Here is a 14,971-nt window from a genome sequence, read left to right as displayed (position 1 = left end):
ATAAGTAGTTTTTTTTTACAATGTGATGTCAGAATTATTGTAGTACACACAGTATCCAATACAGGACAGGACAAAAACATCAGACTGTATACAGCTGGGTTTTGAGCTAAGTTTGTCCCATAAAGTGATGTTGAAAGTCTCAGAAGTTGTATGTATCACATATGATACATATGTTGTCTGTTAACCTGTTAAAAGTTTGTGAGTGCCAGCTTGAAACTTACATGACATGAAAAACCTTTAAAATATAATGTGTGTGATTTTTTTTTTAACCTGTGGGAAGGTATTTGCAGAAATTTGTAGTTAAAGCATTTATTATGAATGGGCCTCTTTCACAGCCTGGTCTTAGAGAGCACCAATCCAAACCAAAACAAACCAAAGAAAAAACCAAAAACACTGATACGGATACTATTTTCATATTTGAACAACTTTGAATCCTTTTCTCAAGTCTTCTTTTTGTGTCTTGGTCCGTCAGAGAAAAACACAAGAAGAGAACTGGTGAGGTGACAGCAATTCCACTTAATTAGAAAGCCTTGACTGAGATCTATCTTTGTAAACTAATATCAATATATATAAGCTAAATATAACATGTGGCACAGCTACATCACTAACAATGTGGGAAGTGACAAAGCCTGTTAAATTTAGTTCTTGTTTTTGTGTGCTTAATCTTACTACCTGTTTTATTTAGTGGAGTTTATCTCGTGGTTTACTCTTAGTTGTTGATTACAACACCTGTCCCTCATAGGTCAGCATAACCTCAATATATCTTCCCAGTTTAATTTGTTCTGTTAGTTAATTGTCACTGTTGGTTGCATCTGTCTTTGCAGCACCTAGGGGTATTAAAATCTTAGTTCATACATCTGCCTGCCTCCTCACAGTAGTGCTGCATTTGGGTTCTTCCTCCTCACCTGTTTGAACATGATGATTTATGATAATAAAACACTTGATAATAAAACACGAGGACAGAGCAGTGTATCCTCACTGCCTTCTCTCTGCTCAAGCAGCATTTTACAATTTGAGACACCTTTAAATGTTTTGCTGAGATTGTTTTTGAGTCTAAGTCACAGTCAAGGAGGAAAAAGGGAGTAACAAATTAGACTAATGAGATGAGTCTAAGAATTGGGAGGCTGAACAGAGGACTTGACACAAGCGAATTATCTATTTTTTTACAGGAGAGGATAAAGACCAACTTAAGGCAGGTGTTGCATATGCCTCTAAGAGATAAAACAGTCAAAACAAAAACACAGGAAGCCTAATAAAACAGGAAATGACAGACGAAACTGCTACACTCTGCTGTGACCTCCTGCTCTTTGGCTCTGTCTCTCCCTCTCATCAGAAAACCAATTCCACCAGCTGGTGCCACCTGCAAATTACCTCATCAGTGCCAACCTGTCCGGTCTCACTCACTATTTGCCAGATTGCCTTTGCTTCCATGCCTGACTCTCCAGAGTTTGTTCCCAGACTGAGTCCCTGCCTGTTTCTGACCTTGCCTTTTGTCTCAGCGCTGTTCAGTGTCTGGATTGACCTGAACCCTGAACCGCATTTTGGAAGGACAAGCAATCACAATGAGTCTCACTTGCTTAAAACAACATTTCATCATCTTGTTATCTCCTGGATTTCTGCTCACTTACTAGTTCTGTCTCACTGGCAAGCGGGTGATGGGGGTTTGTGGAAGAAATTTTACTTTTTATGCTCTCTATATAATATTATAATCACAACTATAATTACTTCCTTTTACTATGTTCATTTATAAATTGTATTTATACTAATTGTTACTATATTACACTCTTTACATTGTAAATTTTTATTCATCATGCTTTAATTTACTTTTAAGGTTTGTTCTCTTCATATACATGCTCTGTTAAAATGTTCACCACGAGGGTAAGATGACCTTTATCTGCTCCTTCCTCAGACCATTAGTCAAACAGGTTCTGGTGGGGATAAAACTATGTGAAGTTGTTTTGACTCCAGCTTTTGGAGTTGTGTGTCCACCCAAGAGCTTCAGGAAAGAGGATTCTTTCTACAGAAACGTATAACTATTGTTTTTCTTCTTGCCTCCCCAGAGTCTCTCCTGACTCAAGCGAGTCAGGACGACCACTCTCATTTACTTGTAAGTAATTCTGTATTCAATACTTGTCTTGTAAATAAACCTCATATACTTTTACTCGTTCCAGACTCTCTGTAACTTTTTTACCACAGGTTTGATTCCACCCGTGTCTCCACAGCAGTTACAGACCAAACCACCTGACTCTTCCTGGAAATTTAATAAAGCTTATTCTTCATTTTTTCCCCCAGTCTATTTGTTTTGCATTTGGGTCCTCACCATCCCAGTTACACTAAACCATGGCTTACATTAGCTATAACAGATTAGAGTCAGTATCCACTCTTACCATGACAAAAACTAGGCCATCTGATAACTTTGTTTTTCAGTGTATTGTAAACAGACCCCTGTTCCAGTTGGAAACAGAGCCTACAGCTAATGCAACTAAACAAATTTATCTGTAATAAAAATACATTAAACACATAAAAAAGTATACCACTTTGCTGAATGTATCTCATAGTCAAACCAAAATGAAATCTGTGGATTTTACAAAGATTCTATGACAACAACATCCTTATGGAGTGGCAGCTGTGGATCCTGTTTCATTTTTCCCAACATGACCTTTCAAGCCTGGAGTCTCACTGACTGAGTTCAAAAGTCAAAAATTCTAGAAAAGCAAAGTTTTGATTTCCTTAGAGCAGAGATCCCCAACCCTGGTCCTCAAGGCCCACTATCCTGCAGGTCTTAGATGTCTCCCTGCTGCAACACACCCGATTCAAAATAATGCCTCATTAGACTTGTGCAGAGCTTGTCAGAGAGCTGTTTAATTTGAATCAGGTCCAATAAGCTCAGAGAGAAGGGTTATTAATGGAAAAAAGACCCCCAATTTATTTTTAATAACTTGTCCAGATTGGGCTTCTTGAGCTAATTTTAATGAAAATAATAAGTCTCCAAGAACCCCAAAATATTATTATGAGATCTGCAGGTACATTTTACATGTTTAGAAAGAGATATTTGACCTGCATACAAAATGATGGTTTGTAAATTAACAAATAGACTAATTCTCTTAGTTAAATGCTAATCAGGGAGGAATTACCTTAACTTTAATCGCAGCTGAGTAGACCTGTTTAGTGCATATAAAAAGGACATTGTTTCCACACAAGCAGCTCTTTTAAATTTAAAGATTATTATTGGTGGACATGTTGGAGTTTGGGTTTCTATTAATACCATTTCTGAGGATAGTAAAGTATGGAAGAAAACTCTCCAAAATCTCAGAACTCAAGAAAGTTAGCATTAAAGAGTAAATTGGACAGTTCAGCAACTTAAAGTCAAAGACTGGTGCAAAAGCGACCTGCAAGAAGTTATCATTGCCAAAGAGTAGCATGAGCTTCAGAAGTCAAATTTATAGACAACTTTTTTCTACTAAGGAATACTCAAAAAAAAAAGTTCAATTTCCTCCTGTAGGTATATACACATTTTTAAAAATCCTCAAGCTTTGTTTTACTGGGGGGAAGAAAAGAAAAGCACGGCAGAGGGTTTGTATCACCACAGATATAAATCACTCAGGTCATGAGATCATGCTCTGAGAAGGAAAAATTAAAATAAATGTATAAAATATGTAGAGCAATGTGGGGAAACAAGCTCAGAACAAATGCACGAATTTTCCATGTTGACTTCTGAAACCTTTCCATTTTTAGACTGAGACAGTTTTTTGCTGAAAACAGGATATATGTCAATTTCACACCTACAGGACAGAAGCACCACTATATATGATTAAGACGTCACACAAATCAGAGGTGTTAATACTTTACCGGTTTCTGCCCAAAATGCAGTTTGTTTCAAACAACAATCCACCTCAGACAAATTTAGTTAATGATGGTTTCAGGTAATATATATATATATATATATATATATATATATATATGGAAATACCAGATGCTGTCTCTACATGAGGCTTGTAAACATTTTTCAAGTGAACACCCACTCTTCTGTTATGTGTGAGTAATGAGCAGCTGGTGCCTGAACTATCAATCAGAGTTCATCTCAGTTCAACTACTTACTTTCCTGCTCATAACTTTATGTTTTATTGAATGCTCAGAGATTTTTAGATTAGACATAATCTAAAAAAAAATCGTGAAATCACAATGTATGATTTTTTTTTAACAATTTATTTGTATGATACAGCTGCAGATGAGTATTTGAACACCTGAGTAAATCAATGTTAATATTTGGTACAGTAGCCTTTGTTTGCAGTTACAGAGGTCAAACATTTCCTGTAGTTTTTCACCAGGTTTGCACACACTGCAGGATGGATTTTGGCCCATTCCTCCACACAGATCTTTTCTAGATCAGTCAGGTTTCTGGGCTGTTGCTGAGAAACACAGAGTTTGAGCTCCCTCCAAAAATTTTCTATTGGGTTTAGGTCTGGAGACTGGCTAGGCCACTCTAAAACCTTGATATGCTTCTGACGGAGCCACTCCTTGGCAATCTTGGCTGTGTGCTTCAGGTCATTGTCATGTTGGAAGACCCAGCCACGACCCATCTTCAGTGCTCTAACAATGGGAAGGAGGTTGTTCCCCAAAATCTCGCAATGCATGGCCCCTGTCATCCTCTCCTTAATGCAGGGCAGTCGCCCTGTCCCATGTGCAGAAAAACACCCCTAAAGCATGATGCTACCACCCCCATGCTTCACAGTAGGGATGGTGTTCTTGGGATGGTACTCATCATTCTTCTTCCTCCAAACACTGAGTGGAATTAAGACCAAAAAGTTCCATGATTTCTAAGTGGGAGAACTTGCAAAATAGTAAGGTGTTCAAATATATATTTTCCTCACTGTACATCAGTGACCTCTTGACCCAGTATGATGCTACTAAAACACTCAGGTCATCTGGATCCAGTTTCTTATCAGTTCTCAGAGTCAGAGCCAGACATGGAGAAGTTGCATTCAGCTTCTGTGCTCCACATGTCTGGAACAAACTCCCAGAAAGCCTCAGATCAGCTGAATCCAGGTTAAATACCCACCTGTTCTCTGCTGCATTTGAATAGTTTTTATTTTAAAAAGTCCAAATCAGCATCTGTTTCTTTAAAGCTTGAATTTTTAAACTTGATCATGTTTTAATACTGTTTTTATCTAATGTTTGTGTTTAAAATGTTCTTTCTTTTTCCTTTCTCTTTTGTTGTTAATGTTAAATTATGCTTCTTATTTTCTAATGTTTCAGTGTTTCTGTAAAGCAATTTGGATCAACCTGTCATTAAATTGTGCTATACAAATAAACTTGCATTGCCTTTAGTGTGCATTTTCTGCATGTCCACAGGTTATTCTCATCATGAAGATGCAGCTGACAAATCTTCAGCGATTTAATTCAGTTATTCAATCAATTCAAAACTTCTGAAGAATGACTCCAGCATCTTCTTGAATCTTTTCATCTATTTCCAAAGCCTCAAAGAATTTAGGGAGTCCTGATGGAAGAAAGAGGTCAGATCTGATACTAGCATGGCATTACAAATCAGCCTGCATTCATGGAAAAATGAGGATAATGCTAACTTTTACAAAATGCAATACATTCTTAGAAAAGAAAAACTGGGTGAACAAAACTTGAGGTCACAAGATAGAAGAAGGCAAAAGGAAATGTTTAAGTTTTCCATAGTTTGCCATCCAGTGCTATAAAATGCAAAGTTGATAAAAGTATATAGCATGTCATAATATGTCATGTGATTTGTCATACATTATATTCTTAATTATATCTAAAATAATGCAGTGACATTGCACACTTTGTAATCCTGGGTCTTGCACAGTAATTACTTTCAGTATTCAAATATGTTTATTCGGGAGGTCTGGCTTTCTTTGACAATATGAATATGTGCAATATGAACAATGACAATGAAGTGATATTTTTAGCATTTAGTAAAATAAAATCAGAGCCCTAAGACAACCTTACCCTATTGTGGTCATGTGCTTGTTGTGTTGGGCTGCAACTTTGAGTAAAACACTTAAACAGGAAACATCATAATTATGAAAAGCACAACATGCATCATTAAATTACCCTCAGTAATAAGCAATAAGCTGTATGTCTGTCCATGACTGCCATGTTGCACATTTGTAATTTGCATAGTCCTCGGTTAGAAGATGCAGCAGCTCATTTATGGTAAAGTGAAGTTATGTTTGTGTATAAGAAAGCCTGATACAACAAAGGTGGGTGTTATGTTGCACAAGGTGCAGGCACTTAATTTGCATGTGACATTGTACAGAATGCAGCAGCAAACATGCACACAAGCAGAAAAACCATTGTCTTTGCTCAAACAAGTGGGAGGCAGCAATTCTTGAGCAATTATTGCTACAGCCTTTGCTCCCAAAATGCTGAGCTGACACAAAGATTTCTGCTCTGTTATGCTGAGGTTCAAAATTCCCTTTGTTACTCAAAGGCAAGTTTTTATTGTTACATCAGGTGGAATTTTGACCATCACTTTGCAAAATTTGTATTTAAGTTGATTTTATATGAGTGTAGCACTTTGTTTCAGCAATGGTTGTTTTAAAGTGCTTAATAAATAAAGTTGGGATGGTATGGTAAAATAATGCAATGTTAAAAACTGGATTCAGAGCATGTTCAGATTATTGCACTTTTTCACATGGATTTTGTTTTAATGCATTGTTTACTTTCCATCTCCATTTATCAAAACTTGAGATCTCTTATTTACACATGTGTTCTCACAGTTTTAATTCAATACTTTATAAAATAGTGGTTACAGACTTGAACCGGTACTGGAACACCTTTATGAATATTAAGTACAAGTACACACACATAGTATTGGACCAATACCTGATACTGGGACCAGTACCCAGTACTGGTATTATTATATCTGATGCTAGTATCAGTATCAGTGCATCCTTATTCAGAGAAACTGCAAAAACTAAGAGCAGGACGGTGTTTGGTTCAACTGGTTGAGTGGCTGCTTAATGCAAAGAGGCTACAGTTCATCAACACACCTGGCCATGGATCAAATCCTAACCTAGGGTCCCTTGCTGTTGGTCACTCCCCACTTTCTCTGACCCCTTTCTTGTCAACCTACTGTGTGGAAAAAAGAGAGCTATATCTCACTTATCACTTGGCATGCTAAAGTTCATGACAGTACAAATAGAAAAATTATAGATATGTATGGTTTGTTAAGAAAAATTACCAGGAGAACAAAAGAACATGACTGCACAGCTTAGGTTTGCAAACTTCCATTTAAACAAACCACAAGACTTCTGGGAGTCTTGTGGTTTGGACAGACAAGACCAATTGTGTATGTATTGTACAGATTTGACATTGTTCATTTTATTCATTTCTCTGTCTGTTATTAGCTAAACAAACATCTAAATTTATGAAATTAAATTATCCATCCATCCATCCATCCCTCCCTCCATCCCTCCATCCATTTTCTGCTGCTTATCCGGAGTCGGGTCGCGGGGGCAACTGCCTAAGCAGGGAAACCCAGACTTCCCTCTCCCCCCGTCATATTCACCAGGTCATCCGAAGGGATCCCGAGGAGTTCCCAGGCCAGCCGAGGAAATTAAATTAAATTAAATTAAATCAAAATTAATATACTTTATTTATCACAGCAGGAAAACTAAAATCTAAGCTGCACGTGAACAGGATTTTTGTTTAAGCAACTCTTACATGAAACTATAGAGATAAAAATGTCAGACCAATGATGACAAACAAAAGGGGAAACAGCAGCTTTATTTCAGATAAAATTTTTACAAACTGAGCATGCACCACAGTCATAATTTACTCTCTATGTTGGGTATTTTCTTTTCCGAACAATGAGCAACATCCAGGATGTACTGCCAGTCTGCTTGTTTTCCAGTATACAGTAAGTAGGATGAGTGTAACTGCATTGCACATTTGACAACAATCAATAATACATGGAAGTGAGAACTCGGTCAGTACTTCTTATCTGACAAATCTATCAAAAAAAGTGAGCATTGGGAAACAGAGAACTTTTCACTTTTTGCAAGGCAGTGGGAAGTGAGATAGTGTCAGATAGTTGCTGCATTTGTAAAACTGCTGTAGATGCAGAAAAAACAATGGAAAATCACAAGTATAACCTGTGAATGTACAGTACTCTTGAACTGAACAACTGTTCTGTAAACACATGGTAAATTTGTGTCTCCAAAACGGTTTCATTTCACCTCAACCCTTCAGTTGTGTTTATTAAAAAAGGTGAACTAAGAAAAGAGTAAAAGAGCAGAAGATTAATTATTTTTGTTTCTGTTCATGCATTTTTTATACATGTCTTAATACTTTACTTGCTTCCCCATCTTGCTTGTAACACAAAACATGAACATAGTCTCAAACTGCTTAGTTTTTCTTGTTATTAATACATATTAAAGTTATCTTGAAATATGCCTGTACCATCAGGGAAGAAGAAATTCACTGACGGAATAACCTGGTCATTCAGTATATTCAGGTAGTCAGCTGACCTCATTCTTTGGGCACATAATGTTTCTTAACCTATAGGTAACCAACTGCAACAACCTGAGATCATAGCACTTTCTTCACAATGCTACAGCAGGGACTAGACAAGATGGCTGCATCACTTCATCTGCCTCTCTTCCTACCATGATGCTCCCACCACTCTGGAATAGGATGAATCTGGACTTATCAGATCACATGACTTCTTTCATTGCTCCAGAGTTCAATCTTTAAGCTACCTAGCAAATTTTCTCCAGTTAAACTCACTGACAGGAGGTTTTCTCATGGCTAGACAGCTGTTCAGTCCCAATCACTTGAATTTCCTTTGCATTGTGCTTGTAGAAATGCTTTTACTTTCACTACTGAACATAAATTTGAGTTCTACTATTGTTTTTCTTTTATTTAATTTCACCAAAGTGATTGCGGATCAAGATCATCCAGGATTTCTTCCTGGAAGATGATGGTTCCCCACTATCCTTCCAGTTTTTAATGATGCTTTAGAGAGTTCTTAACCCAATTTTTGTAGTTTCTGCCATCTCCTTAGATGTTTTCTCTGCTTGGTGCATGCCAATGATAATATTGTTGCCACAACCACGGGATGTGGCTTTAACATGTTTGTTAAAAAATGAGAGACTACTCATGGCATCAGATAAATAATTTTTTGTCAGCTGAGAGATAATTGCCCATGCAGAAGTTATCCAACAGAAGCCTCATACTTATTTGCTTAGTTTAATCCAGGTAGCAACTTCTTTTCAGCCAAGCAGTGTAACAAACCATGACATCAACCAAAAAAGATCAGGAGCTTTACAATTAGCTGTGTGTTATATTTGTCTCTTTTCTGGGAGGTAGCTGACAGAGGCATACTCTGTGTCACTGGGATTAAATTCCACAACTGTTGGAGGTCTCTTGGGGAAGTCCAGGACACTATAGACCAATGAGGGTCCAGGAACATTCATGGAAAACTCCACAGAGGAAATTGTTTCCTGCAGATACAATTAGAGTTTGACTGAGTGATCTGTGCAGTTGGGTTGTATTTATTTCCACACAAATTGTTTTAAAAGATGGAAAAATGTACATACCTGCACCGTGGGATTGGAATTTCTGTGTGGCTCTGTTTCTTGGTCTGTACAAGAAACACAACATATGATATATTGAGTTAGGAGAATGATTTCACTGCAGAGTGCACCTTCCTTCAGGATTTTTGTATTTTATCTTACTGTTAATTTACATTTACTATCAAAACTTTACTGTTACAGTGCTTTCCCACTGATTTCATCCTCTAGTTTCAACTTGCAAGACACATGCATAAACATGTCAGTTAATGTTCAGCTGTTTCACACAAAAAACAAAGAAATAACATTCAATCTATCCGTTAAGCAAAACTCATTGTTATGGCCGAAAACAAAAGTTATGGCCGACCATGTCAAATGCAGCACTGAGATCCAGTAGTACCAGGACTGAAATGTTGCCACTAGTTGGTAGCCTATTGACTAATCCGGGTGCCCAGATGTTTGACCAGATAGCAGTGCAAGTGTTCACATTTGTGTATCACAGGTTCCATTTAAACAGAGTTTAGTGTTTTAGTGCAAACAACTAAAAATGTGATATCCTCGTATCTGTATGCCAGGTCGTTAAAGAGAATATGTTTTCCAACAATATAAGATTTATTGCTAAGAAACATCCATCCATCCAACCATCCGTCCATTCATCCATCCATCCATCCATCCAAAATTTCTTTTAAAATTTTACTTTTGACTTTTAAATGTTTTAATGGTCTGGTACCTCCCTGTCTGCCTGAGCTTCTAAACTATTATTTTTCTTCTAAACTATTTTTCCTCAGTAGCCCCTAAACTCTGAAATGGTCTTCCTCTTTCTGTTAGGTCTGCCAGAACCCTGAATTATTTTAAATCTCTTTCAAGAGCAAATCTTTTTGTATTGCTTTTTAACTCCAGAGAGCATGATCATTAGGCCAGGCTTTTTACCATCTTTTCTCATATTTTTTGTTTTATTGTTGTTTTTATGTTTAGTTATTTTACCTGTGCAGCACTTTGGGTACCTCTAGGTATGTGAAAGTGTTATATAGATAAAAAATGATAATCATGATAGCAGTTGAACCAGGTATTTTTGGTATGACAATAGTGCATAATCAGCAAAAAATCTGCTCATGTATTCATACTGGAAATCATCAAATGTGGTTTCTGAGGTGAACGGGACTGTCAAAATATAACTGTGGCATAGCTCCCACTCAAAGTAGGCCAGAGGGGTTTGCTTCTAAAGTGAAAGAGAACAAATAAATAATTTTCCTACTCATCTCACAGTTATAGTAGGTACGGTAACATTTGCATGCGCTGAGGGAGGCTTTCATTTAAAAAAATGTGAATCATCAAATGCAACAAAAGGATACGAAACTGCAATCTGGTTTGCATTTTTCAGCACTTGCCTATACAATTGCAAATTTTTTCCACAGAATGAACACAATCTTTGCACCCATGAAAACAGAACTGTGTAGCAGCCCAGAACAAAGTCAGTTATCATTATATAGCATACTGGATATGTTTCCTTGCATAAAGTTAATTACCAACATATAGTGTACTCAAATTATTCTAATACTACAACATGGACAAAATCAAAACCGTGCTACTTTTCAAGAAATCAATGCTCATCATGAGTTAATTAAATAAGTGATATCTTAACAACATAACACTGCCAGTAAGAGAAGTAAATAATCAATTACTGCAAATATATTGAACAAATAGAGAAAGGATTATTATTTCTGGACCACACTTTCCTTACCTTTTGTTTTCGCAAGACAACAGATCAAGAATGAAAGTATTGCAGTTAAAAGCACCGCAGATGTAACCACAAGGAAAGTGATGGTATTAGAAGAAAATAAACTGGAACTTCCATTGTCTGAAGGTGTCATGAGGTTGTCATGAGTTGTTGCAGGAGCAACTGTGGGAACGAAAATATGTAGTCATTAGTGCAGAAAAATGGATTTTTTTAATCTGCATATTTATGACAGGTACTGTGACTGTAAAGTCAAGTGGAAACTGTGTTTGGCTACATTCATATACCCAGTTTTTTGTAGTTTTACATAATGACAAATCACAAACTTTAAGTTTGTGTCTCACTTCTCTTTCCTTACTTTATGAAGTTCATTTCTTGTTAGTGATGATTTGAAATAATGAGCAACAAAAAGCATGGTAACAGGAATAATTTACAAGGTGGCTGCTAATATAACAAAAACACCCACAATTTAAATGTGTAAAATCTTAGGTGTTATGTTGTACTCGGCAGACTGAAAAAGTGTACCTCTCATCTACATGATGTTATTTAATCATAAATCAGGCTCTTACCTGTAGTGCTGCTGTCATCCTCTTGAACGATCAGTTTCACTTTATTACTTTCTGTTATGGGTATACCACTATGTTTTGTAAATTCCGGAAACAAACACATCCAATACACTTTACTGTTTTCTAGAGTTAGATTTCTGATGTGGTAAAGCACAGAATTGTTAGGTAAAATTTTAAAGCTGCTCTTAAAATTTGGATACTCAGAGATTTTATTTTGTCCTTCTGTATAAACTGCAAAGCTACTTTTATCCGTGATGTTGGCATTGAAATCAAACTGGAGTGTGATGTTTTTGCCAAGGATGCCTCTGATATGCTTTGCTTGGCCAGGGCCTGTATGGAAACAGAAGAAGATTCACCAATAAGGGAGGAGATGTGTTGAAAGTGTTCATATAAAAGTACAACTCTTTAACCACTGGCAGTACTCATTTACAAATTAAGATTCTTGTGCTGAAAAAAAAACTAGATCCATTTCAGAGTAACAGACCAACTATTTTATTATTGTATCTGTTAGTGACAAATGTATACTGATGAATTAATCAATTTGAGATTACATTTCAGATTACATCCGACTTGAGACTTAAGCTAATCTAGCCATTAAATGTTGTTTAATAATATTATGTGATTATTTACAAAGATATTTGTATCATCTGAATCTTCAAAGTAATTTAAAGCTAAATCTATTAAATGAATACTTAAAAATGACATCTGGATCAGAAATATACTCCTAAGTAGTTTAGCAGTATAATGGAAAGACAATTTCCAAAATATATACATTATGTTTGAATTATGACCCTTGTTTTACTTGAGTTATTTTCATCCACTCTAAGTAGCTACAAAACACGCTGATAAATTAAAACAATTCCCAGCAACTAAACTCCAATGACACATATTTGTTCTACCAGCATTATTAAAGTTAAAGTAAGCAAGCAAAATGGCAACTGCTAGCTTAAGCTAAAGCTACATTGAAACGTTTGCCTTGCAGGTACCTGCATCAGAAAAAATATTAATTTACAGTGACAAGTTTGGTAATTCAGTGTTATGCCACCTATTTAAGAATCACAAATGAACTGCAAATAGCTACACATGGTGCCCCTATGCCAACTTGTTTGAAAAAAAAGCTCAGTAAAACTTCTCAGTTGCAATATGGGCATACTGTCTCTCTATAATATAGATGTTAACATAGATTTTAAATTATATGCAAACCTTTCAGTCTGTCATTCTGTTCTTATAACATTTCACACAAAGGAACAACCTTTCTGGAAGTGTGGTTGCGGCATATGATAGTCAAAAATGTTTACTTGTAAGCCACGTACGGGTTGGGGAAAGGAAAATCCTCTCAACTAGATTTTGGAAAGACAGCACTGGTATTTGAGATACATAATATAACCGTATATGTTTTATTCTGATTATATATAAAATGTTTTGGTGTGCTTAATAGCAGTATATCATAAAATTTAACAAGATTAAAGATGGCCATGATCTGATTTTGTTTTTCACATCATCCAAAACTTTTTAAAATGAGCATTTAGCACTACCCCCCCATCTTAATGTGCCTTTGCAGAAGCAATACTACAGCCGATACCGCAGCCAAACTGAGAGTATCAGAACCACAACGTAACAGAAAACCATTACTGTTTTCCTCTCCTCAATACCGTTCAGTTCCAGTAACTCACTCTGAGAAACAAACAAAAAAAAAGTTTCTATAGAAATCTAGTTTTACAAGTTACAAATGCAATATTTGACACAAAAAGCTAATTTAATTATACAACTGCAAGTGTGTAAAAAAACATGAAAATAACCACAACCCTCAAGCAGGTGAAAACCCTCCAAAAAACCCAGATGTGAAAACCTAAATAATCAGTTCTAAAAGAAAACAACTTACCATTTAAAACCATGTGAACTGTGAAGATCAAAATAAACTCAAGAGGTTTTCTGACAATGTTTCCAGCCATGACTGAAGAAATCTTCTGCTCACAGTCCTGGCACGATGGCCCTCCAGTCTTTGATCTTACTGATTATATGAGCAGCCTCGTTGAAATCTAAGCTGTCTTACCAAATAGTAGCATTTGAGCCAGACAAAAGGAAACTGTAGGCAGGAACTTGCAAAAACACCGATTTATCTACCTATGGTATCACAAGCACCTCCTGTAACAGAAGACTTCAAAGAAGTTCATGGACGTGTGGCGTAGGCTGAGGAGCTCAGCTAGAACAGGTTGTCACTCACATGATGCAAGCAAACAGAGGAGGAACAAATGCTTTATATTCTGAGAACCTGCATGTGTAACAGCCTCAACATTTGCTACTTAAAAAAAATCTTTATTAATTAAATCCCCTCTTTTGTTTCTCCACTATTTTTTTACTATTTGTGCAATAACTGCCATGGTTCATAAACAAGCAATATAAACAGAAAGCACATTCATCTATCTGATATTAGAAAAGCAATGAAATGAGGTTTGACATGGCTTTCAAAAGCATTGCTGAAGGCCCAAAGAAACATTCACCTATATGGATTTCATATTGCTTTAGAGGAGTGGTCCCAATGATCATCTTTTTCAGACTATAAAGAATCACCTGTTACAGTACTGTAGGTGGATAAATAGACAAATGATAATGATAATTAAGCCAAATCTTTTAAAGCTGATCCCAAAGCCGTGTGGCAATTTTTTTAATTTTACATTTTCTCTCACTATAGTCTCATTTTACAACAATTAAAGTCTTTGACCTCAATAGAAAAAGCAAAGTCATGGGTGGCAGCAGTATACCACAATTATAAAGCAATATACCATAAAAAAAATGTTAAAAAGCTGAATTTCTTTGTTAATGTATTTGAGAACAATTAGAAAACAAACTAAACTTGCTATCGTGTTCTTCCTATAACCACAAGTGTTTTCAAAAAAAGGACATCTTCATAAGCTACCAATATTTGACTAATTACATTACTTAATTTTTAGACTAGCTTGCACAATTGCACCAAAAAGATAATGTCACCATACTTTGGCACCCGTCACATCAGAAAATGCATCTAACATCTGTCACAAAACCACACAGCACACTCATGCAACTCATCTGTTTAGTTAATTTTGCTGCAAAGGACCTAAGATGACCTGCTGGCTGTAGTTGGAAAG

General features: G+C 36.3%; 1 protein-coding gene across 1 annotated transcript; it reads right to left on the bottom strand.

The window, feature by feature from the left end:
• Positions 1-7,748: 7,748 nt before the first annotated feature.
• LOC121652476 lies at positions 7,749-14,648 on the bottom strand. Its single transcript, XM_042005230.1, has 5 exons — positions 13,729-14,648; positions 11,850-12,176; positions 11,287-11,445; positions 9,573-9,616; positions 7,749-9,476 (listed from the first exon to the last, which is right to left on the bottom strand). The coding sequence occupies exons 1-5, from the start codon at positions 13,796-13,798 to the stop codon at positions 9,315-9,317; spliced, it is 762 nt and encodes a 253-aa protein (XP_041861164.1). The 5' UTR covers positions 13,799-14,648; the 3' UTR covers positions 7,749-9,314.
• Positions 14,649-14,971: the final 323 nt, after the last annotated feature.

Source organism: Melanotaenia boesemani, chromosome 14, assembly GCF_017639745.1.
Source record: "Melanotaenia boesemani isolate fMelBoe1 chromosome 14, fMelBoe1.pri, whole genome shotgun sequence".
NCBI lineage: Eukaryota > Metazoa > Chordata > Actinopteri > Atheriniformes > Melanotaeniidae > Melanotaenia > Melanotaenia boesemani.
The sequence above is the reverse complement of the archived record's forward strand: the minus strand, read 5'-3'. Positions and strand labels throughout refer to the sequence as shown.

Excerpts from the sequence above, each read along its gene's own strand:
- LOC121652476 (XM_042005230.1), bottom strand. The coding sequence starts at position 13,798 with ATGGCTGGAAACATTGTCAGAAAACCTCTTGAGTTTATTTTGATCTTC. Across the intron at positions 12,177-13,728 it reads AGTTCACATGGTTTTAAATG|GCCCTGGCCAAGCAAAGCAT; the intron begins GTAAGTTGTTTT and ends GTTTCCATACAG. Across the intron at positions 11,446-11,849 it reads GGATGACAGCAGCACTACAG|TTGCTCCTGCAACAACTCAT; the intron begins GTAAGAGCCTGA and ends TCGTTCCCACAG.